This window comes from Pavona decussata, unplaced genomic scaffold (genome assembly GCF_977016875.1).
Source record: "Pavona decussata unplaced genomic scaffold, jaPavDecu1.1 SCAFFOLD_27, whole genome shotgun sequence".
Classification (NCBI taxonomy): domain Eukaryota; kingdom Metazoa; phylum Cnidaria; class Anthozoa; order Scleractinia; family Agariciidae; genus Pavona; species Pavona decussata.
The window spans coordinates 1,848,470-1,875,356 of record NW_028145450.1 but is presented as its reverse complement, the minus strand read 5'-3'; the positions used below and the strand labels follow the sequence as shown (position 1 = coordinate 1,875,356).

The window sequence follows — 26,887 nt, the reverse complement described above, 5'->3', positions numbered from 1 at the left end:
AAAATTGTACACTTCCCGTCATGTTTGTTGTTGTTGTTGTTGTTGTTGTTGTTTTATCCCAATCATTAACAATTATTCGCCAATGTTTGCTGAGCCTGAGGCAAATAATTGTTTTAGGATAATTACTCTGATGATTATCTGCGAAAAACAAAGAACCATCCGAAAAATGTCGATTTTACTTGTTCATTTCAAATTGTCACGCGTCAATGAACAGAAACGCGCAGTCTGGCGGTCACATGCTCAATCCAAATTGCATGGTCAATCGATAATCTGCGCGTGCCTCAAGCGAGAAGTTGGCATTCTTGTCTGCTGTTTAAGTGACAAAAAGCATTGACTTCTTCAGTGAATTCGAATGGGTGGCTGGCTGGTTTTCTCCGCCCAGTTTACCAAAAGGGAAGCAGGCATGAAGCAAGCAGTTTGATGTAAAACTCAAGGATCTCGCGTGTCAGCATCAGCTAGCTTGCCTTTGTCGCGTCAAGTTCACGGTACAGTTGTTCCAGGTATAATTTTTTGTTTTGCGGCGGTGACTTCTCGATGGTGGTCGAGAGCAGCCCGTTCGAACCGACAACAACTGTAGTTTTCTTGTAAAAACTGCCCTTTTTTCTCCAAACTGGAACGAAAGATATTTTTTAATCTCCTTTACTTCTATGCTTTTAAATTCTGTCTTAAATTCGTTTTGTTGTTGAAACCATTCTTCCGCGAATTTTATTTGTTGTTTTCATTTAAGCTTAAGTTTTAACAATATTCCCACCGACATCGACAACATTTCTACCGCAATTTGCAAGGTTTTTCTATTACAAATGCAATTAGCGAAACTTTCATATCTTGCCTTCAAAAAGTGTTTCCCCAGACTTGTATCTTTAATGCCTTTCGGAATTGCATTTTTTTTCTTTTCATCGTATCTTTTTTTCCTCAGGAATGTCAACAACTCGCGAAGCGGCCATTTTGAAAATTTGAACTCCCGATAGAATCATCGCGCGCTAGGTGAATATAGCAGGATATGACGCATTCCTCGACCAATGAGATAAAAGAATCTCTATAACCACTTGAGTAATTATACTAACACGTAATATTCACATTAAACCTGCAAGTCGCATCCAGATAAATGGTTTCTATTAGTTATTATCATGTCCTTTTACCTTTGCAAGTCTTCCCGTCTCCAGAATGTCCGGGATTGCAAGTACAGCGATAAGAACCAATAGTGTTATTGCATATCGCATTTACGTCACATACAAGGGAAGAAGCACTACATTCATCAACATCTAAAACAAAACAAAAACACAAGAAAAATGAATCCAACGGGAGACCCAATTAAAACTACGTAAAACTTAGTAGGGCAATCATCTTTGGAGACCACAAAAAAATGTCTCATTGATTTTTTCGATGTCTAATATTAATTAACATTTATTAATGAAGATAGTGATCGTGGTGATGTTAGAAATGATGACGATGATGACAGTGATCGGTGTCCTAACACCAGAACGTCCCTTTCTCAATTATCTGTTAATTACAGGAAAAATAGACTCATGGAGGAGTAGAAGGAATAAAGAACTTCCAAATATACAAGGTTTTAAATTTAAAGTCCAATTAAAGTGCGAGACAGCAAATACTTTTGTACTAAAAATAAACACTTCAATAAATTTAAGAAAAATAGACAATGTAAATACTAAGTCATAATTTATTTATTAAGAATCTGTGTGTAAGAAGGTATAAATTAGTTGTGAAGTATTTTAATTGTAGTCTAATGTTTTTTATGTAATATAAATATGATTATAGTGATTATAGTTAGGAAAATGATAGTAGTAGTAATAGCTATGCTTTGGTAATGACGATAGACTGACTCTACACTTGTTTATACATTTGTCATTTAACTTCCGCATTTTGTAGGCATAAGCCATGCAATGATAGTTTTTGTTAACTAAAACAGGAATTGTAACTTTGTCAAGACCTCAATTCTATAGCATTTAGGCCTGGCATAAATTTGATTTTGTTATTGTTAAAATTGTCTGTAAGAACTCACCTCCTGTTTCCATGTCACAATGTGCAAGAACCGCCTTGTTTGGTTTTATGGATGACAGCCAATATTTGCTGCTGGTCGCTTGTCCTTCACTCGCCTTTATTTCTTTGCACGATACCGCGGCTAACGCAGGGATGGAACCGAGGGGGACTGGAATTAAAATAAAGTGATGTTTGGATGTGATCTATTTTCGCGTATACATTTCCCATAAATAATTGCATTCTATCTACCTCTTTTAATATCACGTCGAAAATAATATCTGTCTGGGTCAGGAATGAAATCCTCCGGTCTGGCTTCCTTCGTCCGATCACTGAATTCACACATGTGGAGAGACATCACAAAGTTCACACTTTGACATCGATCATCTGTACGACAGATTAACATGCAGTGAAGACCTAGATCGGCCTTCATCGTCTTATAGATGTGTCGCTGTAACATCCATCCAAAGATGGACAGCTCGGATCCAGAGGCTGGGCATTGCTGAGTCTCTGCGCATGCTCTGTAGATCATTTGACCAAGGACAAAAACAACTGCCAAAAATGATAGACGTCTCATGGCCTCTGAGTTAGTCACTGTTGAACTTTCTTAAGCACCTGAAAACAAAGTTATCATTATTAGTTGACATTGAAACCAGGATTATGAAAATTTTATCTTTGCCTTAAACTAAATTGACTAGAGGAAATTTTCTTTCCAGGTTTATTTAATACGGTTTATTTAATAGTGTGAGCATGCAAATGAACACCACTTAGCAGTACTGCTTTATGGCGTTTGAATTATGCTGTCCAATTTAGTTCCAACGTAATGTGGCTTTCAAAATACCTTACAGTGTGACAATATTGTTGCACTTTAGGTTGGGATCATTACGGTAAACAAGGTAGTTCCAACATTTGAGTGTGGCATCAACTCTCACATTTAAATCGTTTGAGCTGCACTTTTCCAAGGTACAACTGGTAATTTTTCAAGGTTATGATTTGACTACTTTAACCCTATCAAGATTGGGGAGCGGATTCTACCCGCGACGACTTTGAACCTGAATAACTTTTGAGCAAACGGTCTATAACTTGAGGACCTTTTCGGAAAATTTGGAAATTCTTTTCATTTAACACTCACATATATAACGAACAAAACCAAGAGAGAAGGGATAAACCTTAAGTGAAATGTTCGTGGCTCGTCTGACGCGGCGTTTCGTCTCGGCCAAGAGGATCTTCAAAGACTTTCAGAATTTATAGGCAAACTCGTTGAGCATCACACCCAAAGTTCCGTTCGCAAGTTCAAGATGTTATCAGTCTCGCCCTCTATCGCAGAGACGAAACGCCGTATCAGACTAGCCACGAAAATTTCACAAGTATTTGACAAATTTTCAATTCTTTATTGTAAAAATTTCAGGTCGTGTACGTGCGGTTGGGAATTCTTCTGCGATAGAGGGCCAGACTGCTAACATCTTGAATTTCCGAACAGGTCAGATTAGCCACGAACATTGACTATTTTTTAATTCTTTATTGTATAAAACTTAGGTGTTTTTTGTTAGATTCCAACGGCAATAGAATAATGTTCAAAAATGCGCTGTCCACGAGACTCCACTACGCACAGCATTTGCATTTATTGTCCGTCGAACTCCACACCGAATATACCAAAAAAGCCTCTCGTACAACTCGAGAAAAACAACAAGTTCTGTTCCGACTAAAAACAAATGAAATTTGTAGCCAATATGTGACAGAATAATTTTTCCACGGGCACAACAAAATAATTTAATTCCCAATGAAAAAGTCTTGGCCTTCTTTCACTAGTTTCCTTCTTTTTCTTCATGCCTCCCCCCTTGATATGACGTAGCATATCAACGAACATTTAACCTAGTTTGAGAAGGAACTGCAAAAAAACGTTCTTAGTAAGAATGTCACTAATCCTTCCATAATACAACCATTGTTCCACATCAAAGTCTCTTAAATCAACATCGTTTTTAAGTAAGTTCCAAGTTACATAGCTTTGAAATAGGCCTTGTAATCTGGTTCTTCCCTACTTGAACTTTCGCGACTCTTGCGTGCCCATCTTGGCCAGGGTTAACTTCGATCACTCTTTCGAGAGGCCAGTAACCTTGTGGTGTGTTGGGTGGAATTACTAAAACTACCTTCCCAACTTTAAGATCTTGCTTGACTTCAGTCCACTTTCTCCTGACATTTAGACTTGGAGGCCACTCACGCAGTCATCTGTGCCAGGAGTGTCTAACTAATTCTCGCTTTCTTCTCCCTCTTTTCTTTGGGCTGAAGGTGGTCTCGTCCACTGACTCTGGGACGAATTGTTCACCAATTTGACCAATTAAGAAATGGTTCTGTGTTTATGGTACATCATCATCGGAACTTACAGACTGATAGGTTAGAGGTCTTGAATCCAAAAGTGCCTCTGCTCCGGTAAATGCGGTCATTAATTCTTCGTCAGTGATGTCTGCGTTTCCCAAATTGCATGCACAGCCCGATTCGCTGAGTTAATAATTCATGTACGCTACCAAAATGCGGTGCTGCTGGGGGATTGAAGTGCCAGGTAACTCCCTGATCCGCTGTAGAGGCTCTGGTTCTGTCTTGGTCAAGCACTTCAACCAGTTGGCACAGCTCTTTGCTTGCCTTAACGAAATTTCCACCATTATCAGATCAGATTTCTCAGGGAAGACCCCACAGATTGGCCATTCTGTAAAAGGCATTCAAGAACGAATCCATATCAAGACCATAAGCAATCTCCAGATGAACTGCTCTCGTCGCGAGACAGGTAAACCAACACAAGTAACGTTTCTGCTTCCTTGTTCCTCTGCCTTGCATGGTGATAAAAGGGCCTTCGATAACTACTGCCGTCTGGGCAAATGCTCGCAGTGATAATCTGAGTCTTATGTGTGGTAGAGGGGCCATAACTTGCTTTGCTGCTTGAACTTTTCGTCTTCGACAATCATTGCACTCCATCTACCATTCTCTAATTTCCTTGCATCCAGATATTATCCAAAACCGGGTTGATAAAGCCGCCAATGTCTGATTAGTCCCACTTGCATGCTTCCCTTTCTCGTGATAATGCTTGACAATTAGCTTTGCCACTGGATTATTGCGCGGCAGGATTATAGGAAATCGAGCTTCTTCTGATAAGAATTCTGCATGTCTCAGTCGACCTTCAACTCTGCTCTGACCCACTTTCTCAAGTCTTGGTTTCAATCCAAACAATTTGCTGTTCCTTGGTAACTCTCCTTGAGCGAAGAAGCGCTGTGTACTCTTCGGGAAAAGCTTCTTGTTGTGCGCTTTTAATCGTTTGAATTTCTGCGTCCTCCATTTCTCCTGGCTTTAGCTCTCCACTTTCTCTTTCACGAAGTCTGCAGTTGTTTATGAGACGATAGACCCATGCTTCAACTCTGATAAACTTTAATTTTGCCAACTCGAAAATCGATTTGGGTTCTAACGCTATAAATGATTATCCTTCTTTAGTGAAATCATTGTTCGTTCCTCGACATAATTAATTGCTTGTTTGGAGAATTCGCGGTCATTCCTCTTGATTTCCATTGATTTCGTTTCCTGATCTACGTTGACACGATTTATTGACCATTCCGACTCCTCGTTTCTTAGGAATTCAGGACCGTTCCACCACTTCTCGCAGTTTAAGCTACCTCTGATACTTTTAAGCCTCTTGTAACAAAGTCAGCTGGATTTTCTTTAGTTAACACGAAACGCATTGCTGAGGATCAGTCAGATTCTGAATCTCTCCCACTCGGTTTGTGACAAAAGGTTGAATGACCGACTCCTTCCCCTGATCCACCTCACTACATTCATGTTATCATACCAGAAGGTTACTTGTTTCAAGGCACTGTCTTAGGCTTTGGAAACAGAATCTGATACTCTTAACCCGAGAACTGCTGCCATCAGTTCCAATCTGCGAATAATTATCGTGGAGAAGGGCGCGACTCTTGTCTTAGCAGTCACTAGCCCTATGGATACCAATCCACTATTATAACATACTCTTGAGAAGACGACAGCTCCATACGCACCCTGCGATACATCAACAAATGTATGTAGTGTCTCTGAAAGCAGTTCCTCGTACTGTCCTAAGCGCAGACAACTTTGATTCGTGGTAAATCTTCTAACTCACTGAGCCATGTCCGAACTCTTCTAGACAAATCGCCTCTAAAATGATCGTCCCAATCGAGTCCAGCATCCCACATCTCTTGCAATAGAACTCCTGCACGAATGAGGAACGGCGCTAAGAAACCAACTGGATCAAACAACTTCGCAGTCTTCTTTAGCAAACTTGGTTTGGTACGTTTAAACCCTTCCTCTGGAGGATTTGTCTTGAACGTAGACACGTTTTTATCTGGTAACCAGGCGACCCCCAGTATCTTCACACTATTGGCACTCCACTACAGATGGAGTTCAGATGCTCTGTCTTCAACTGGAATATTTTTGAGAAGCTTAGATGAATTTGACAACCACTTTCGAGCTCACATTCCTGCTCTTGACCAAAGCTTGTCTAATGGACTGTACAGTTCCAAAGCCTAGTTATCGTCCCACAGAGTCCATACTTTCGTCCATATAAGTAGATTTTAGCACAGTCTCCGCAGCCATTGCAAATTCGTTCTTGTGCTTCTCGGCATTCGCTTGGGCCACAAACTGAGCTTGGAATGGCGATGAGTTTATTCCAAACACTACGCGATTGAATTCAAATTCTTTCGGCTCCTTCTCTTTTTCTAGTGATCCCCACAGGATGCGCAGATATGGTCGGTCTTTTGGTGAAACTTCAATTCTCAAGTAAATTTCTGCAATGCCACAAACTAATGCCACAGGATGTTTGCCAAAACGTGGCAGCACATCGTTCAAATCCTTCTGCAGCTTTGGTCCAGGGAGAATGGTGTCATTCAAGGAGACTCCCTCACACTTGTTGGAAGCATCGAATACAATACGAATTTTCGTCGTAGTTCTATCAGGCCTTACAACCACTTGATGGTCTGCTCTCGGCTGGATCTATCTTTCTAATGTATCCTTTCTCAAGGTACTGACTGCCTCTCCAACCTCTGGGTTGTTCCGCAACCTCTTTTCAGTGTCAAACAGCCGACGCACCGCATCTCGTAATTGTCTGGTAGTTCAGGTTCGGGATGTTTCCACGGAATCACCACTTGTATCTTCCATTTACGTACTTGACGGACTTCTCAACTTTCTCTAGTGCCAACTTGTCGTAGAAATTCAGGATTTGTGCGTCTTTAAGCGTCCCAGAAGCTTTACCCGCCCAGAAACTGCGAAGTAAAACGCCAATCTCCTATGAGTCTTGCCTATGTCCTCGAACAAGGTAAGTTGGTGTGAACCTCGTTTGCGAGTCGCTGCCTTTTAGACCGCTAGGAAATCCAACACATGTCCACCCTAAAGGCGTAAGTGTTGCCACTGGTTCGCCCGATATTCCTCCAACGTTCTTGAAGGAATAATGTAACTAAGCGTAATCGACTCCATCGAGTACGTCCAAAAAAGAGCGTGGTCCTGGATCCGGAAATTGTGTGTCCTTCAGGTGAGTCCACTTTGCGGCATACGCTCCCCAGTTGATTGCTTTCATGTTTCCAGTCACCTGCTCGGCAGTAAATGCATTGATAGCTGTTTCCACGCTACCATCCAGACTCTCAAGTTCAACTTTAACTGGCTTGGTCTTGAAAGTCTCAGTTTTTCCATTCAAGCCGTTAACGGTGACTTTCTGAGTGTGACCGTTCTTGGAGTCCAAGTTCCGCTGCTACGTCCGCATTAATATACGTCTTCGTAGAGGCTTCGTCCAATAAGGCATTCACTTTGAGTTTTCGACCACCATTTTTCACAATCAGAGGAACTGTTCTCAGTGCTAGAACTCATACATCTGCGTGTACTGCCACTGTCGTACTGCGGGGTCTCTCTGTCTGATGGTCAGCAGAAACCTGAGGGAATAAAACTATCAACGGTTTCCTTTCAGACTCGAGTCCCATGGTTGCTGTTTCCGGCTGATGTTTTACCACTCGGTACATTGTGATCTGACATCAGCTGACTACTTCGTTCATTTATCTGCTCAATTGCCTCTTGTTGTTGATTCCTGTGGGTGTGCACTAATCTGTTGTGCTTGTCCTTGCAACTATTTATCCCACATATCCTGGTTCTGACACACGCTTGGCCAAAATGGTCTCCTACAAGGCTATGGAAACACAAATGAAGACGCTTGGCGGCATCCGATCTCTCTTGAATACTCTATGGCTTTAAACTTCTCGCATCGCCAATCTCCATGCGGTCCATTACATACTTTACAAGGGCGTGACATGTATGCTGTTTTTCTGTGGTTTTCCGTTTTCTGATCTCGACCAAAGAACGTCGACTTCTCGCTATCCCTTCCGATTTCGCTTCTGTTTGAAACTCTTGCTTGCTGTGTTAACTCCCCGAAAGGTCTCGGAATCCACTATTTGAAGTTCGGCCCCTTGTACGATAAACTCCTTTAACGTTTCCACTGATTCCCAGCGACCATTTTCGTAAATCCAGCGATGATAGTGGGCTAACGTTGATTCATTCAGCTTTTTGCACAGACTGACATATAATGTTCCTTTGCCCAGTCCTTCATGTCGATTAACTTTTTTGAGATTAACTACAAGTACGTCCAACAAATCTGCAAACCTCTCTAAATCCCTTGCGTTGAAAGAGCAAACGGACTTAATCGCCTCCAACTCGTCTTAATGAATGGCAAGTTTTCTTCTCTGACCGCCACATTTTCTCTCTAGCCTCTCCTTTGCTGCTTCGTAAGCCGCTGCTAAATGTCTTAACGTTTCTATTGCCTTAAGAGCTTCACCAGGTAAATGTTGTCGAAGTTTCAGCAGCTTATATTTAGGTGTCGCTGGTGCTTGATCAATACATGCCATGAAAGCTGTTTTCCATCCTTCGTAAGTTTTCTTGTCGCCGTTGCACACAGGAATAGAAACGCGCTTTAACTGGCTCCACATATCCCTACCAATGGTTGACGTTCTTGCGAATCTTTGTTCACTTTTGCGGATTGAAGCGGATCCTTGTTAGCCCTAGGAATGTCATCACTTCTTCTCGGATTCAGCAATTCGTACGTCGAAGGTGGTAACTTCTTTCTCGCTTCAATTAGTTTCCGGACGTTTCCTCCGGAAAATTCACTCATCGACGAATCATTGCAGGGTAAGAACGCTGTGTTCCTTAGGAAAGACGAGAGAAAATCTTTTACGTTCGCGACTTGTTTGTCGGTGTGTTCTATCAATTTGTCTATTTCGTCTTCGAGCGTTCTGCGTTTCTTTTGTCACCTTTCGTGTCGTAGAGAGCAACTAAATCAACCACTATTTGGATCGTTTCCATCTTCTTTTCTTCTGTTTCTTAAAGGGCTGTTAGAATAGCATCTCTGTCAATGATTTCTTTCGTCATGAACTTTATCAAGCGAATATAAAGTTTCGGTAAGTTGCCTATTTGCGACCCGCTTCTGTGTCTTAACTGTATCGATGAGGTCCTCATTTGTACGGGCGTCGTTCAAAGCATTCTCGTCATCTCCAGCATTCATATTGAAACATCCACAGAACCTTGCTCTGCTACCAATAATTATGTCCACGAGACTCCACTACTTACAGGATTTGTATTTATTGTCCGTCAAACTCTACTCGGAATATACCAAAAAACCATCTCCTACAACTCGAGAAAAAAAAAACTCGAGAAAAACAACAAGTTCTGTTCGGACTAAAAACATGAAATTTGTAGCGAATACAAGACAGAATTATTTTGCATGTCCCTCGTGCAAACAAATCAATTTAATTCCTAATGAAAAACGTCTTGGCAATCTTTCTTTTGTACATCCGCTGTTAACTAAAAAACATCAATTGAAACTGACTTAAAAATCTAAAGAAGCAGCAGCAGTGCGGTGTTGTTAGCTGTACTAACATGAATTGATGGCTGAGATCAGCCACAAAATCTTCACATGACGATAATTGCAGTTTTCCCTACCCTTTTCCTACCAATGTGTTAATATTTTAACTTCCTTCCAGTAATGAATAAGGGTCCTCTTAAACTCCGTTCACCCTCGTATGTGAGAGCCAATATCACCCTTTATCTCCTTCAACAAACTATCAAATTTAATTTGTTTCAACTTCCTTCAAGTTATCAATTATTAAGGGTCCGTTCACGTTTCTATGTGGAAGGAAATAACATCCTTTATTGCCTTTCACAAAACAAAAAACATGACATGTCACCGTTTTAAAAGTTTCACCCGAGGTGCTCTTTACTGAAGTAAATATCTTCACAGTCTGGCCAATTTAAATTGTCCGTTTTATTGAATATCATTATAGTGTATAAATATTGAGAGTAGTTCTTTTTTCTTTTTTTTTTTTTTTTTTTTTTTTTTTTAATTATTTTATTATACAATACTTTCCTTACATTTACAATACTTACAATACAGTACAATATTGACATGCCAATAGAAGACTATGTTAGAAACTATTTAGTTAGATTAATTACAAAGAATTACAGTACTTTAGGTAATATTTGACGGTTTACGTGTACCTTTTACAAAACGGTTCTACTAAACGTTACACTACTAATAAAGACAAAACTAAGAGAAACAGCACTAACAGATACGTTATTACTTAATAAGAGTGGAAAGGAAAAAGAAACTAAAGGGCCAAGAAATAAAGGGTTAATTATTATTATTATTATTATTATTATTATTATTATTATTATTATTTATTTATTTATTTTTTTTTTGTTAAAGGAGAACCTTCAAATTATTCAAGTATAATCGTCTATTTTATGGGTTGTTTAAAGGAAAGATTAAGGAGTTATAATGACTGAAGTATTTGGTGCCACTTTTGCTGGAAAGCGTTTTGTGTTCCTGTAACAATAGCAACATGTTTTTCTACTTTTAAATTACATCTAACTTGATTAAGATATTCAATTAACGATGGTTTAACGTTCTTGTATTTGCAGGAGTAAATATAATATCTGCCAAGAAGTAAACAATGATTCAATAAGGAGGCGTTTTTATCTCCTTTAAGACCTAAACAGTGGCATAACGTTAAAACTTGTGAGGTTGGAATTAAATCAGCGGAAACGAAAAATAGTTCAACACTGTTCCAAAAGGCCTGTGTGATCGGGCACTCCCAGAAAAGATGAAGCAATGTTTCCTGTGCTGTTTGACAGAAGCAACAGAGATTTGTTTCCGAAAGTTTAATTTTATACAAGAATGAATTTGTGGCGATTTTCCTATGGAGAAATTTGAACTGGAAGTTCCTTAGTTTTGTACTAACTGTACATAACCTAGGCAGTAGATAAATCGACTCCCAGTCCAAATTCTCCACGTTTTCAATTTCACAGTCCCTTAACCATTTCTTTTGGCTCCTTTCAGGGCGAGTACATTTTTTATTGATGAGGATTTTGTAGGCTGCCTGACTTGGTTTATTTGTTGAGTTTAGTATGTGGAGTACATTTTCTTGAATTTTTTTATCTGGTGATGTCAATTTTAAAGAACTCATAGCACTCCTGATTGCCGAAGTTACTCCACAGAAAACAGGAAGGCAAAACTTGTCTTTAAAAGAGCTGTAGGTTAAAAGCCTTGAATCGCTTGTCATCAAATCATTGATTTTTAGCAACCCCGCATCAACCCATTGTTTATAGAAGATACTCTTGCCTGCGATTCTGATCAACGAGTTATTCCAAATATGGCCAGCACTAAATTCAGCTAGGGAGGCAAAGGAATCCTTATAGTTTAAGTCCGCCCACAATTCAATAAGTTCTTGGGTGAAAGCATCTTTTATATTGAGATTTCGGACATCTTTTGGTGACAAGTTACCGAGAAAAACCAACTTTCCGCCTACCTTAGACAAATGAAAATCGAAAAAGCGCTTCCATTTAGATTTAGAGTCATTTGAAAGATATTTAAGTATCCATGATATTTTTAAAGCCTTATTAAATTCCATTATGTCTAACATTTTTTGACCACCATCTTGGTAACCTGCTATCATTTCAGTCCGTTTAATTTTGTCGCCCTTGTAATCCCAAAGGAATTTGAAAAGAAGGTCATTTGTCTCTTTCAATGATTTTGAGCACGACGTAGTTGACGACATCACATAAACAAGTTGTGACGCAGCAAGAGCCTTGATAACTGCAATTTTACCGATCAAGGTTAATCTCTTGTTTCCCCAATTATTTAAAATTTCGCCTACCTTGTGAACTTTCTCTTCATAATTTAACTTCTTACTTTCTTCGTAATTAATGCAGAACCAAACACCTAAAGCTCTAACCTTGCTATCCGCCCATTTCAGATTTTTATCAGAGCATAAAATTTGGTTTGACCCTTTCTTGGAGCCAATCCATAGGGCTTCAGTCTTTTCACAATTTACTCGTAAACCTGAAACCTCACCGAATTTTTCCAATATATAAAACGAGCGCTGAAGCGAATTTTGATTACCATCCAAAATCAGCGTGGTGTCATCTGCATATTGACTAAGCTTACATTCAGTGCTGCTTACTGTGATTCCTTTAACCTCATTGTCTTTGCGAATTGTAGTTGCTAACACCTCTGCGCACAAGATAAAAATGTAAGGCGAGAGGGGACAGCCCTGCCTTACACCTCGACCCAATTCAAAGAAACCTGTCGACCAACCATTATTTATAACACAGCTTTGAATATCACAATAAAACAGATTTATCCACTTTATAAAGGAAGAACCGAAACCAAAATGATGGAATGTTTTCTCGATAAATGCCCATTCGATAGTATCAAAGGCTTTCTCAAAGTCAACAAAGAGAAGTAGCCCGGGAATGTTCTTTGACTCTGTGTATGAGATGACATTGTTAATCAAGGAAATGTTTTCTGCAATGGAGCGCCCTTTCAAGAAGCCAGTTTGGTCGTTGTCTACTAAATTTTCCAAAACAACCTTAAGTCGAGAGGCAATCACCTTGGAAGCAATTTTGTAGTCACAGTTTAATAATGTAATGGGTCTCCAGTTTTTTAGTTCTTGTAGAGACTTGTCTTTCTTGGGTATCAAAGAAATGATACCCCTTCTTTGCGTTATAGCAAGCTTACCCTTCTGATAACTTTTGTTAAGGCAACTTACGAGGAAAGGAGAGACATCCCCCCAGAACACTTTATAAAATTCTGCTGGGAGGCCGTCCGTTCCAGGCGATTTATCGGATTCCATTGATTTTAGAGCCTCGAGGCATTCTTTTTCAGTCATCAGTCCTTCGCATTTTTGCTTATTGATCTCATCAAGTGTAGGGTGTTCCTGACTAAAAAACAGATCGTCAGAAGATGTCACTGCGGTGTTTTTTGAAGCGTAAAGCGTACTATAAAAGCAATTGCACTCTTCTAAAATATCTAAGTCGTTCGTAACATATGAACCGTTACTCGCCTTAATCTGCATTATTGTTTTCCTCCTACAATGCCTGTTCTCTAAATTCAAGAAATATTTGCTATTTTTCTCACCTTCATTGTACCATCTGGCCTTAGATCTAATTATGGCCCCTTTTGTTTTGTACTGCATGATACTCTCCAATTCATTTTTCTTCAATCTTATCTGTTCCTCAAGAACTTCTTTATCATTGTTTACATCCTGTTCCAATTGCCTTTCTAGGGCGGCTAACTCACGTTCAGTGTTTGCCTCTTTATTTTTCATCTTCTTCATTTTAGCTTTGGAATATTTCATTGAGGCATCTCTAATTTCAAGTTTCAACATTTCCCACAGCAACACTTCATCGACTCCTTCATCGTTTTCGTATTGGCTGACTGTTTCGGTGATTGTCGATTTGATAGCATTCACATAATCAACTTCACTCAAAAGCGCACAATTCAATTTCCAGAAACCTGGTCCTCTGGGATTTGAATGATAGTTGATGTCAATTTTACACATCGAATGATCGGTTTTGTACCCAGGAAGAATATCAGCATTTGAGATTCTTCCCGCGATACTTAAGCTAACCAAAAAGAAATCTAAACGACAATGTATTTCTGGTCTATTCCGTCTCCAAGTGTATCTTTTTTCCTCGGGGTTTAAGTCCCTCCATATGTCAGTCAGATCCAAATTATTCTGAATAGATTTAAGTTCTTTCAAGGAATTCCAGTGTGTTGTTTGCTTCCCACCCTTTTTGTCTTTTAAAATATCCAAAACCAGATTGAAATCTCCGCCGAGAATAATTTCCTCGCATTTAAATGACAACATTTGTTCGCTCACTGTTTTAAAGAAAACTGGATCATCTGTATTCGGAGCGTAAATATTGCAGATCGTCAAGGTCAGCTCACCAACTTCCAAATCAACAATAATGTATCTGCCCTCTTTATCACAGAGCTGCCTCAAGATTTTGAAGGAAAAGTTGTTATTAAAAAGAATAGCGACACCTAATTTGTTGCTCATCAGACCACTGAATAAAGCTGAATAGCCCCATTCAGCTGCCCAATTCTCAGAAGACTTTTCCGTACAATGAACTTCTTGTAACATGTAAATAGAAAAATTTTTCTTTTTAAGCCAATAAAATAATTCTCTCCTTTTTTCATCATTAGCTAAGCCTCGGACATTAAGCGAAGATAAAGTTATTTTAGCCATCTATAGAGAAGTAAAGGAAAAAAAACTATTGTAGGTACTCCGATATTTGCATACGTCATTCGTAGGGTTGTTAATCCTTTTGCAAAACTTGGCCATATACAAGACATACAGTGAAATAAAGAGAGTAGTTCTTAAAACTTGCCAAATCACCAAGAAGCTCTTTAACGGAGATATTGCTAACAAGCAAATGTCATGATAAAAATTAGCTTTTGTTTGCATGAAAACACGTAATTTTACACCTCCGAGGACCTGTAAAAAATTTTTTAGGAATAACGCATTAACTTACAAAGTAATTTGCATTTTAAAGAGAACCGGCCTCAAAATCCCTTCTTTAAGCGATAGCTACAAGCTTGGTGAAAATCTAACTATAATGGACCAGCTTTGTTATAAACTGCTACACTAGTTCCCTAACGGGAAGTTAGTTTCATTTGCATCGCACTCTATTTGACCAAAAAAACTTGCGACAATAAAAAATAGGCACATTCTTATTTCTCTTGAAGATAAATAATAGTTGCGACCAAAACTCCTGATGGCACGAAGAACTTTGAAACCCTTCAAGTGATTCGGAGTACTGACTCAGCTCACATCCTTAAGGACAAGACTTTAAAAAGTCAGGCCTATAGACAAGAGATTCGAACGCACCACATATGAGTTCAAAAAATCACTACTGCGTGCACATACAAAAAACCAAGTTACTTTACTCTAAACTGAAGATCTAAACGGATCAAATTTACGGGTAAGGTAAAACGTTTTTAAAGTTAAAGTCACCGTATACCCACAGAGGTGTTTCGCGTCGAAGCGATGTAGCGCGTCCACTTTAAACTGTAGATACCTAAGCCCCTATGTCAAATTAAAGCTTGTATAGCATGCTATCAAACTATACCAAGAATTTTGAAATAAAATGAATTGTCGAGTTTTTCACAACCTCTAAATGTGAACGTCCGAATCAGCTTTTGAAAGCTACACGTAAAAGCGAATTTTGTTTCTCACTAATTTAATTTGCTCCTCAGTTTCCGGACCCAAAACGCTAAAGACACGCCATATTCAATCGCAGTGAAGAGGTACAGAACATTTTCGAAGAAGGATCAAAAAAATGTGGAGTGATCGTACAAAAATCGCTCTCGGAGAAAAAATATTTCAAACGAAAACATTGGAAGACACGTTTTTGTTGTTTATATGTTAAACTAGCTACCGTTTATTTGATGGCAAACGAGCAAATTCCTGTTTGAGTTTTAGCTCTTTAAAGTGTCTCCTCCAAGTGAAAAATTTGATTCGACAAAACAGTGCTAAAAATTCGGCAATTCATTTTATTTCAAAATTATGGTATAGTTCGATAGCCAGCTCTATTTGCTTTAATTTGATATAAGGGTTCAGGTATCTACAGTTTAAACCGGACGCGCTACATCGCTTGGACGCGAGACACCTCTAAAGGTGTACGGTAACCTTAAACCACAGATATGCATTGAATGTTGTAGTATCCTTTTTTTAAGATTCCGTTAAGAACAAACTAATATTAAGATGGCTCGCACCGATTTTCAGCACTTTTCATTACTTGTTCTTTAATTTAACGTATTAATACTATACACCACCCCCCCCCCCCCCTCCCCCTGAGTTCATACAACAATAATGGTATTAAACAATTGCCTTACCATGGGAAAACAAGCTTCATTTACTTCTCACCAACGTCTAAGATCTCCTTTTCACTTTTAGAAAGAAAACAGAATATTGCTCTTCCCGGAAATGATTCCTTAATTTGCACATTGATATGGGATCTATCTAGAGTTCTGAAAATGCGTTTATGTCTCAACTTTATATTATTAATTATTAAGGGCCCTCTTCAATTCCATTTACCCATTAAAGTATAAAATTCTTCATTGCCTTTACTTTCACCAAACTATCAAATTTAAAATCACTTGGATTAGAAACGATTTTAGAAACGATCTCCTTTTCACTTTTAGAAAGAAAACAGAATATTGCTCTTCCCGGAAATGATTCCTTAATTTGCACATTTATAAGGGATCTATCTAGAGTTCTGAAAATGCGTTTATGTCTCAACTTTATATTATTAATTATTAAGGGCCCTCTTCAATTCCATTTACCCATTAAAGTATAAAATTCTTCATTGCCTTTACTTTCACCAAACTATCAAATTTAAAATCACTTGGATTAGAAACGATTTTAGAAACGATCTCCTTTTCACTTTTAGAAAGAAAACAGAATATTGCTCTTCCCGGAAATGATTCCTTAATTTGCACATTAATAAGGGATCTATCTAAAGTTCTGAAAATGCGTTTATGTCTCAACTTTATATTATTAATTATTAAGGGCCCTCTTCAATTCCATTTACCCATTAAAGTATAACATTCTTCATTGCCTTTACTTTCACCAAACTATCAAATTTAAAATCACTTGGATTAGAAACGATTATATAATTTTTACAAAATTATTATTTTAATAAATTCAGATAAACCCGTTCCTTTGCTCAAAACGCGCTTGGGAAAGTAGCTTGGCAAGAATTAAAGCCGTTAATTGTATAAAGTGCTATTTAAAGGGAGCTTCCGTTTTATTAAACATCAATAAAGTGCATAAATGTTAAGAATAGTTCTTAAAACTTGCCGAATTACCGAGAAATTCTTTAACGGAGAATTTGCTCACAAACGAATGTCATGATAAAAATTAGCTTTTGTTTGCATGAAAACGCGTAATTTAACACCTCAGAGGACCTGTAAAGGTTATAGGAATAACGCATTAACTTACAAAGCAATTTGCATTTGAAAGAAAACCGGCCTCAAAATCCCTACTTTAAGCGATAGCAACAAGCTTGGTGAAAATCTAAATATAATGGTCCAGCTTTGTTATAAACTGCTACACTAGTTAACTACTGGGAAGTTAGTTTCATTTGCATCGCACTCTATTTGACCAAAAACAACTTGCGACAATAAAAAATAGGCATATCCTTATTTCTCTTCAAGATGAATAATAATTGCGACCAAAACTCCTGATGGCACGAAGAACTTTGAAACCCTTCAAGTGATTCGGGATACTGACTCAGTTAACGTCCTTAAGGACGAGGCTTTAAAAAGGCGAGCCTATAGACAAGAGTTTCGAACGCACCAGATATGAGCTCAAACAATCAATACTGCATGCACTTACAAAAAACATGTTATTTCACTCTGAACAGAAGATCTAAACGGCTCAAATTTACTTGTCTGGTGAAACGTTTTTCAAATTAAAATTACCGTATAGCCTCAGAGGTGTTTCGCGTCGAAGCGATGTAACGCGTCCAGTTTAAACTGTAGATACCTAAACCCCAATGTCAAATTAAAGCTTATAGAGCTTGCTATCAAACTATACCAAGAATTTTGAAATAAAATGAATTGTCGAATTTTTTCACAACCTCTAAATGCGAACGTCGGAATCAGCTTTTGAAAGCTACAAGTAAGAGCGAATTTTGTTTCTCGCTAATTTAATTTGCTCCTCAGTTTCAGGACCCAAAGCGCTAAAAACATGCCATATTCAATCGCCGTGAAGAGATACAGAACATTTTTGAAAAAGGATCAAAAAAATGTGGAGTGATCGTTAAAAAATCGCTCTCGGAGAAAAAATATTTCGAACGAAAACATTGGAAGACACGTTTTTGTTGTTTATATGTTAAACTAGCTACCGTTTATTTGATGGCAAACGAGCAAATTCCTTTTTGAGTTTTAGCTCTTTAAAGAGTCTCCTCGAAGTGAAAAAATTGATTCGATAAAACAGTGCTTAAAATTCGGCAATTCATTTTATTTAAAAAATATGGTATAGTTTGATAGCCAGCTCTATGGGCTTTAATTTGATATAAGGGTTCAGGTATCTACAGTTTAAACCGGACGCGCTACATCGCTTGGACGCGAGACACTTCCAAAGGTATACGGTAACCTTAAACCACAGATATGCATTCAATGTTAGTATTTATTCTTAAGATTCTGTTAAGAACAAACTAATATTAAGGAGGCCTGCACCGATTTCCAGCACTTTCCACTACTTGTTCTTTAATTTAACGTATCAATACTACAACCCCCCCCCCCCCCCCTCCCGACATCATACAACAATAACGGTGTTAAACAAATGCCTTACCATAGGAAAACAAGCTTCATTAACTTCTCACCAACGTCTAAGATCTCCTTTTCACTCTCAGAAAGAAAACAGAATATTGCTTTTTCCGGAAATGATTCCTTAATTTGCACATTGATAAGGGATCTAGATAAGCGTTCTGAAAATGCGTTCATGTCTCAACTTTATATTATTAATTATTAAGGGCCCTCTTCAATTCCATTTACCCATTAAGGAATAACATTCTTCACTGCCTTTACTTTCACCAAACTGTCAAATTTAAAATCACTTGAATTAGAAACGATTTTATAATTTTTACAAAATTATTATTCTGATAAATTCAGATAAACCATTCCTTTGCTCAAAACGCGCTTGGGAAAGTAGCTTGGCAAGAATTAAAGCCGTTAATTGTATAAAGTGCTATTTAAAGGGTGGTTCCGTTTTATTAAACATCAATAAAGTGCATAAATGTTAAGAATAGTTCTTAAAACTTGCCGAATTACCGAGAAATTCTTTAACGGAGAATTTGCTCACAAAGGAATGTCATGATAAAAATTAGCTTTTGTTTGCATAAAAACGCGTAAATTAACACCTCAGAGGACCTGTAAAGATTTTAGGAATAACGCATTAGCTTACAAAGCAATTTGCATTTGAAAGAAAACCGGCCTCAAAAACCCTACTTTAAGCGATAGTTACAAGCTTGGTGAAAATCTAAATATAATGGTCCAGCTTTGTTATAAACTGCTACACTAGTTAACTACTGGGAAGTTAGTTTCATTTGCATCGCACTCTATTTGACCAAAAAAAACTTGCGACAATAAAAAATAGGCATATCCTTATTTCTCTTCAAGATGAATAATAATTGCGACCAAAACTCCTGATGGCACGAAGAACTTTGAAACCCTTCAAGTGATTCGGGATACTGACTCAGTTCACGTCCTTAAGGACAAGGCTTTAAAAAGGCGAGCCTATAGACAAGTGTTTCGAACGCACCTCATATGAGCTCAAGCAATCAATACTGCGTGCACTTACAAAAAACATGTTATTTTACTCTGAACAGAAGATCTAAACGGCTCAAATTTACTTGCCTGGTGAAACGTTTTTAAAATTAAAGTCACCGTATACCCTCAGAGGTGTTTCGCGTCGAAGCGATGTAGCGCGTCCACTTTAAACTGTAGATACCTAAGCCCCTATGTCAAATTAAAGCTTATAGAGCATGCTATCAAACTATACCAAGAATTTTGAAATAAAATGAATTGTCGAATTTTTCACAACCTCTAAATGTGAACGTCCGAATCAGCTTTTGAAAGCTACACGTAAAAGCGAATTTTGTTTCTCGCTAATTTAATTTGCTCCTCAGTTTTCGGACCCAAAGCGCTAAAAACACGCCTGATATTCAATCGCAGTGAAGAGGTACAAAACATTTTCCAAAAAGGATAAAAAAAATGTGGAGTGATCGTTAAAAAATCGCTCTCAGAGAAAAAATATTTCGAACGAAAACATTGGAAGACACGTTTTTGTTGTTTATATGTTAAACTAGCTACCGTCTATTTGATGGCAAACGAGCAAATTCCTTTTTGAGTTTTAGCTCTTTAAATTGTCTCCTCCAAGTGGAAAAATCGATTCGAGAAAACAGTGCTAAAAATTCGGCAATTCATTTTATTTCAAAATTATCGGTATAGTTTGATAGCCAGCTTAATGGGCTTTAATTTGATATAAGGGTTCAGGTATCTATAGTTTAAACCGGACGCGCTACATCGCTTGGACGCGAGACACCTCCAAAGGTATACGGTAACTTTAAACCACAGATATGCATTCAATATTAGTATTTTTTTTATAAGATTCCGTTAAAAACAAACTAATATTAAGGAGGCTCGCACCGATTTCCAGCACTTTCCACTACTTCTTCTTTAATTTAACGTATCAATACTATACGCCACCCCCCCCCCCCCCCCCTCCCATGAGTTCATACAACAATAATGGTGTTAAACTAATGCCTTACCATGGGCAAACAAGCTTCATTTACTTCTCACCAACGTCTAAGATCTCCTTTTCACTTTTAGAAAGAAAACAGAATATTGCTCTTCCCGGAAATGATTCCTTAATTTGCACATTGATAAGGGATCTATCTAGAGTTCTGAAAATGCGTTCATGTCTCAACTTTATATTATTAATTATTAAGGTCCCTCTTCAATTCCATTTACCCATTAAGGAATAACATGCTTCATTGCCTTTACTCAAAACGCGCTTGGGAAAGTAGCTTGGCAAGAATTAAAGCCGTTAATTGTATAAAGTGCTATCTGAAGGGTGCTTCCGTTTTATTAAACATCAATAAAGTGCATAAATGTTAAGAATAGTTCTTAAAACTTGTCAAATTACCGAGAAATTCTTTAACGGAGAATTTGCTCACAAACGAATGTCATGACAAAAATTAGCTTTTGTTTGCATGAAAACGCGTAATTTAACACCTCAGAGGACCTGTAAAGATTTTAGGAATAACGCATTAGCTTACAAAGCAATTTGTATTTTAAAGAAAACCGGCCTCAAAATCCCTACTCTAAGCGATAGCTACAAGCTTGGTGAAAATCTAAATATAATGGTCCAGCTTTGTTATAAACTGCTACACTAGTTAACTACTGGGAAGTTAGTTTCATTTGAATCGCACTCTATTTGACCAAAAACAACTTGCGACAATAAAAAATAGGCATATTCTTATTTCTCTTGAAGATAAATAATAGTTGCGACCAAAACTCCTGATGGCACGAAGAACTTTGAAACCCTTCAAGTGATTCGGAGTACTGACTCAGTTCACATCCTTAAGGACAAGACTTTAAAAAGTCAGGCCTATAGACAAGAGATTCGAACGCACCACATATGAGTTCAAAAAATCAATATGCGTGCACATAAAAAAAAAACCAAGTTACTTTACTCTAAACTGAAGATCTAAACGGATCAAATTTCCGTGTAAGGTAAAACGTTTTTAAAATTAAAGTCACCGTATACCCACAGAGGTGTTTCGCGTCGAAGCGATGTAGCGCGTCCACTTTAAACTGTAGATACCTAAGCCCCTATGTCAAATTAAAGCTTATATAGTATGCTATCAAACTATACCAAGAATTTTGAAATAAAATGAATTGTCGAATTTTTCACAACCTCTAAATGTGAACGTCCGGATCAGCTTTTGAAAGCTACACGTAAAAGCGAATTTTGTTTCTCACTAATTTAATTTGCTCCTCAGTTTCCGGACCCAAAACGCTAAAGACACGCCATATTCAATCGCAGTGAACAGGTACAAAACATTTTCGAAGAAGGATCAATAAAATGTGGAGTGATCGTCCAAAAATCTCTCTCGGAGAAAAAATATTTCGAACGAAAACATTGGAAGACACGTTTTTGTTGTTTATATGTTAAACTAGCTACCGTCTATTTGATGCAAACGAGCAAATTCCTTTTTGAGTTTTAGCTCTTTAAAGTGTCTCCTCTAAGTGAAAAACTTAATTCGAGAAAACAGTGCTAAAAATTCGGCAATTCATTTTATTTCAAAATTATGGTATAGTTCGATTGCCAGCTCTATTGGCTTTAATTTGATATAAGGGTTCAGGTATCTACAGTTTAAACCGGACGCGCTACATCGCTTGGACGCGAGACACCTCTAAATGTGTACGGTAACCTTAAACCACAGATATGCATTCAATGTTGTAGTAACTTTTTTTAAGATTCCGTTAAGAACAAACTAATATTAAGATGGCTCGCACCGATTTTCAGCACTTTTCATTACTTGTTCGTTAATTTAAGGTATTAATACTATACACCACCCCCCCCCCCCCCTCCCCATGAGTTCATACAACAATAATGGTATTAAACAATTGCCTTACCATGGGAAAACAAGCTTCATTTACTTCTCACCAACGTCTAAGATCTCCTTTTCACTTTTAGAAAGAAAACAGAATATTGCTCTTCCCGGAAATGATTCCTTAATTTGCACATTGATAAGGGATCTATCTAGAGTTCTGAAAATGCGTTCATGTCTCAGCTTTAAGTTATTAATTATTAAGGGCCCCTTTTCAATTCCGTTCACCCATCAAGGAATAACATTCTTCATTGCCTTTACTTTCACCAAACTATCAAATTTAAAATCACTTGGTTTCTAATTTTTACAAAATTATGATTCTGATAAATTCAGATAAACCATTCCTTTGCTCAAAACGCGCTTGGGAAAGTAGCTTGGCAAGAATTAAAGCCGTTAATTGTTAATTGTATAAAGTGCTATTTAAAGGGTGGTTCCGTTTTATTAAACATCAATAAAGTGCATAAATGTTAAGAATAGTTCTTAAAACTTGCCAAATTACCGAGAAATTCTTTAATGAAGAATTTGCTCACAAACGAATGTCATGATAAAAATTAGCTTTTGTTTGCATAAAAACGCGTAATTTAACACCTCAGAGGACCTGTAAAGATTTTAGGAATAACGCATTAACTTACAAAATAATTTGCATTTTTAAGAGAACTGGCCTCAACAACCCTACTTTAAGCGATAGTTACAAGCTTGGTGAAAATCTAAATATAATGGTCCAGCTTTGTAAAAAGCTGCTACTCTAGTTCACTGATTGGAAGTTAGTTTTCTTTTGCATCGCCCTCTTAATTTACCAAAAAGCCTTATAATTCCAGCGATAATAGAAGATAGGCATATCATTTATCTCCCGCGGATTAACAATAGTTTCGACCAAAGCTCCTAATGGCACGAAGAACTTTTAAACGACCGTAATGACGAATTTTCTACCCTTCAAGTCATTGGGAAAACTGACTCAGTTCACATCTTTAAGGACAAGACTTCAAAAAGGCGAGCCTATAGACAAGAGTTTCGAACGAACCACATATGAGCTCAAGCAATCAATACTGCGTGCACTTACAAAAAAAAGTTAATTTACTCTGAACTGAAGATCTAAACGGATCAAATTTACGTGTCTGGTGAAACGTTTTTAAAACTAAAGTAAAGGTATGCATGCCATGTTAATGTCTTTTTTTTAAGGTTCCGTTAAGAACAAACTAATATTAAGGTGGCTCACACCGATTTCCAGCACTTCCACTACTGGTTCTCTAATTTGACGTATCAATACAATACTCCCCTCCCCCATGAGTTAATACAAAAATAATGGTATTAAATAAATGCCTTACCATGGGAAAACAAGCTTCATATACTTCTCACCAACTTCTAAGATCTCTTTTTCACTTTTAGAAAGAAAACAGAATATTGCTCTTCCCGGAAGTGATTCACTAATTTGCACATTGATAAGGGATCTATCTAGAGTTCTGACAATACGCTCATGTCTCAACTTTAAGTTATTAATTATTAAGGGCCCTCTTCAATTCCGCTCGCCCATTAAGGAATAACATCCTTCATTGCCTTTACTTTCACCAAACTATCAAATTTAAAATCACTTGAATTGAAACGATTTTATAATTTTTACAAAAATTGATAATTCTGATAAAGTCAGATAAACCATTCCTTTGCTCAAGGCGGGCTTGGGAAAGTAGCTTGGCAAAAAAGTTTTTATGTCCTTCCCTCGGTTATATTACTAAAAACTGGGGTACTGCATTGGCTGAGCTCTGTTTACTGGGCAATAAAGACACAAATGCCATATGGGTCAAAATGGCTATGGGAAAAGCCCATAGCCGCTTTAATTGTAATAAACAGAATCACAAAACTAGTGTACAAAATAAGTTTATCAAAAATACTTTCACCACATTGGCTACATAAAAATATTCAGCCCAGTAAAGGTGAGGGCACAAAAAGGCCAAATAAAGGAAACGAGGACAAGGCAAGGGGAGGAGGTGGGAAAAACGTTCGACGTCCTTTCACACTGAAGTAGCGAGGCAGAATGAGACATAACTCCGGGTCCCCACGCGATTTACAATGCGCTCTATAGGGGGTACAAAGGAATGCCCCCAACCACTCAACCTGTCCTGAATCGATAATTACTCATTTTTGTCTAAAATTCATATTAATTGAATGAATAACACAACTTCTCGGGTAGGGACATAAAAACTCTATTTGTAAACAAATATTTCATTTATGTCCTTCCCTCGGTTATATTACTAAAAACTGGGGTACTGCATTGGCTGAGCTCTGTTTACTGGGCAATAAAGACACAAATGCCATATGGGTCAAAATGGCTATGGGAAAAGCCCATAGCCGCTTTAATTGTAATAAACAGAATCACAAAACTAGTGTACAAAATAAGTTTATCAAAAAATACTTTCACCACATTGGCTACATAAAAATATTCAGCCCAGTAAAGGTGAGGGCACAAAAAGGCCAAAGGCATCATTGAAAAAGCAATGATGCAGCCCCACCCCAGGCAATGCAGTACCCACTGAAAACAAGAACAGTACCAAATTTGGTGACTAAGGAATAAAGATACTTATTGTATGCTGCCCCTGCAAGACATACACAAGTAACTGCTAAAATAAATGAGGGATTGAAACTGCTGCCCATGAAGATAACTTGAAACCTCTATAAAAATATTGCTGGTCCAGAAAAGTTCTATACATTAAAATGTTTAACATGGAAAATTAATAACCTGAGAGTACTAATGCATGCTGCCCCTGCAAGACATACACAAGTAAGCCATAAAAGAAATGAGGGATTAAAAACTGCTGCCCCTGCAAGACAATTCAAAAACCCTCTTTGTAGAAATACTGCTGGTCAACTCAATAACGTGATTTAGTGCCAATGTATGCTGCCCACGAAAGACATATACAAGTTACCTCTAACTTAAAAAGGGGGTGAAACTGCTGCCCCTGCAAGACAATTTGCAACCTTCTTTTAAGCAACATTGCTGGTCAAGGAAAATATTATACAATGTTGAATGGAATACATTAGTAACGTAAGGGTACTAATGTATGCTGCCCCTGCAAGACATACACTAATACCCCCATCGAACAGATAAGGATAGTAACTGTTAGAAACTCCTGATTCCAAGCCCCTGTTGCTTCTATTGAATCAAATTAAGGCACAAAGAATATACAGCCTATATGTAGCTAGATATTACCTAGTTGGGAAAGTTGGCAATGCGAAATGCTGTTGACTTCCAATGACCAATCCACTAATTTGTGCCTCAGTGAAGCCCTGTTCGGCTGCATGAGAAGCGGCACCAATTCTAAAACTGTGGCCCTTATACCTAGAAGGGTCTAAATTACAATGAACAAGGGCTCTAGAAAGGAAATTAACAAACATTTCCCTGGAAACTGCTTGACTCCTAGTAGAAACAAATAGTGGCCCAGGCTGATGACCTCTTATGCTTAGGTACTCCAACATTACATTCACCGGACAAAAATTCGCTAAACAAGAAATTGTCAAAGAAAAGGTAGGACGATTGTAGCTGTGTTTGTAATTACGAAAAGACAATTTAAGTGCCACAACGTGTTATTTTGAATCAACAAGCTGAGTTAGCTGATCAAGCTGCAGAGGCACGTCCGGCTTATTACTCGACACAACAGTCATTTCACCAACCCTAAGGAAGGCATAAAAAGCTAAAGAGCACATGGCCAAAAAAGAGCTGCATTTTCCCTAGAGATGGCCACCACAGCAGCTGCCTGGACTAATCTGTGCAAAATAGGTAAGGTCAGAGGTAGCCGGCTGTCTAGTCGGAAACCCACCTTCCCATAACCTTTCAACATCTGGACTATAAAGTAAAAAGGCCCGACCTGGAACGATAACGGAACAGGCAAAGTTGAGAAATCCGGTGAGGGACTGGACTTCCCGCAAGGTTACCTTCTTCCTTTTAAGAAAATCTGATATAATGCCTATACACTTGTCAACTTTGTCCAGTGGTAAGCAAGCTTCCATAAAACAAGAATCGAGCTCAAGGCCTGAGCTACCAGTGGATGTGATGGACCAGGAGCAGAAGGTGGCCGTGAAGTTGAATGTGAAATTGGAGGCAGTAGAGGAGCAAAGTTGTTGGTGACCTCTTGCATAACAAGGGCCAAGATCTGGTTGACGATGACACTAGAAAGTACAGACAAAACGTCCTGACCAGGGCCATTGTATCCAGCAAGAAGCTCTGGTTGACTGTGAGCAGGACTACTTCCATCTGACTGATCTCTGGTGGCACCTGCTTCTGAGCGCTGAACAACAGCAGTGGCAACGTGTTGGGTTGATTGAAACTTGGACAACTTAAAGGTGGCCAAAGGTGCTGCCTTTTGGTTTGTTTGTGTAGGAGGCATCT

At 38.1% G+C, this 26,887-nt stretch overlaps 1 protein-coding gene and 2 pseudogenes across 7 annotated transcripts in view; all 3 read right to left on the bottom strand.

Annotated features, from left to right (window-relative positions):
- Nucleotides 1-24,164, bottom strand: part of LOC146485285 (uncharacterized) — a 70,907-nt gene extending 46,743 nt beyond the window's left edge. For 3 of the 7 annotated variants that reach the window (XM_085103672.1, XM_085103677.1, XM_085103678.1), the window contains exons 1-4: nucleotides 16,220-16,376; nucleotides 2,248-2,610; nucleotides 2,021-2,167; nucleotides 1,140-1,262 (exon numbers count right to left, since the gene is read on the bottom strand). In XM_085103672.1, coding sequence (XP_084959798.1) covers nucleotides 1,140-1,262; nucleotides 2,021-2,167; nucleotides 2,248-2,572 — 595 coding nt within the window. In that variant the 5' untranslated portion in view covers nucleotides 2,573-2,610; nucleotides 16,220-16,376. Of the gene's footprint in view, nucleotides 1-1,139; nucleotides 1,263-2,020; nucleotides 2,168-2,247; nucleotides 2,611-9,918; nucleotides 10,089-16,219; nucleotides 16,377-20,661; nucleotides 20,822-23,834 lie in introns of those variants that run through there. The other 4 variants (XM_085103676.1, XM_085103675.1, XM_085103673.1 and 1 more) reach the window with 4 other exon arrangements.
- Nucleotides 6,538-9,900, bottom strand: LOC146485286 (uncharacterized; annotated as a pseudogene).
- Nucleotides 24,165-24,298: 134 nt separating the features above from the next.
- On the bottom strand, nucleotides 24,299-26,426 carry LOC146485284 (uncharacterized; annotated as a pseudogene).
- Between the last annotated feature and the right edge of the window lie 461 nt (nucleotides 26,427-26,887).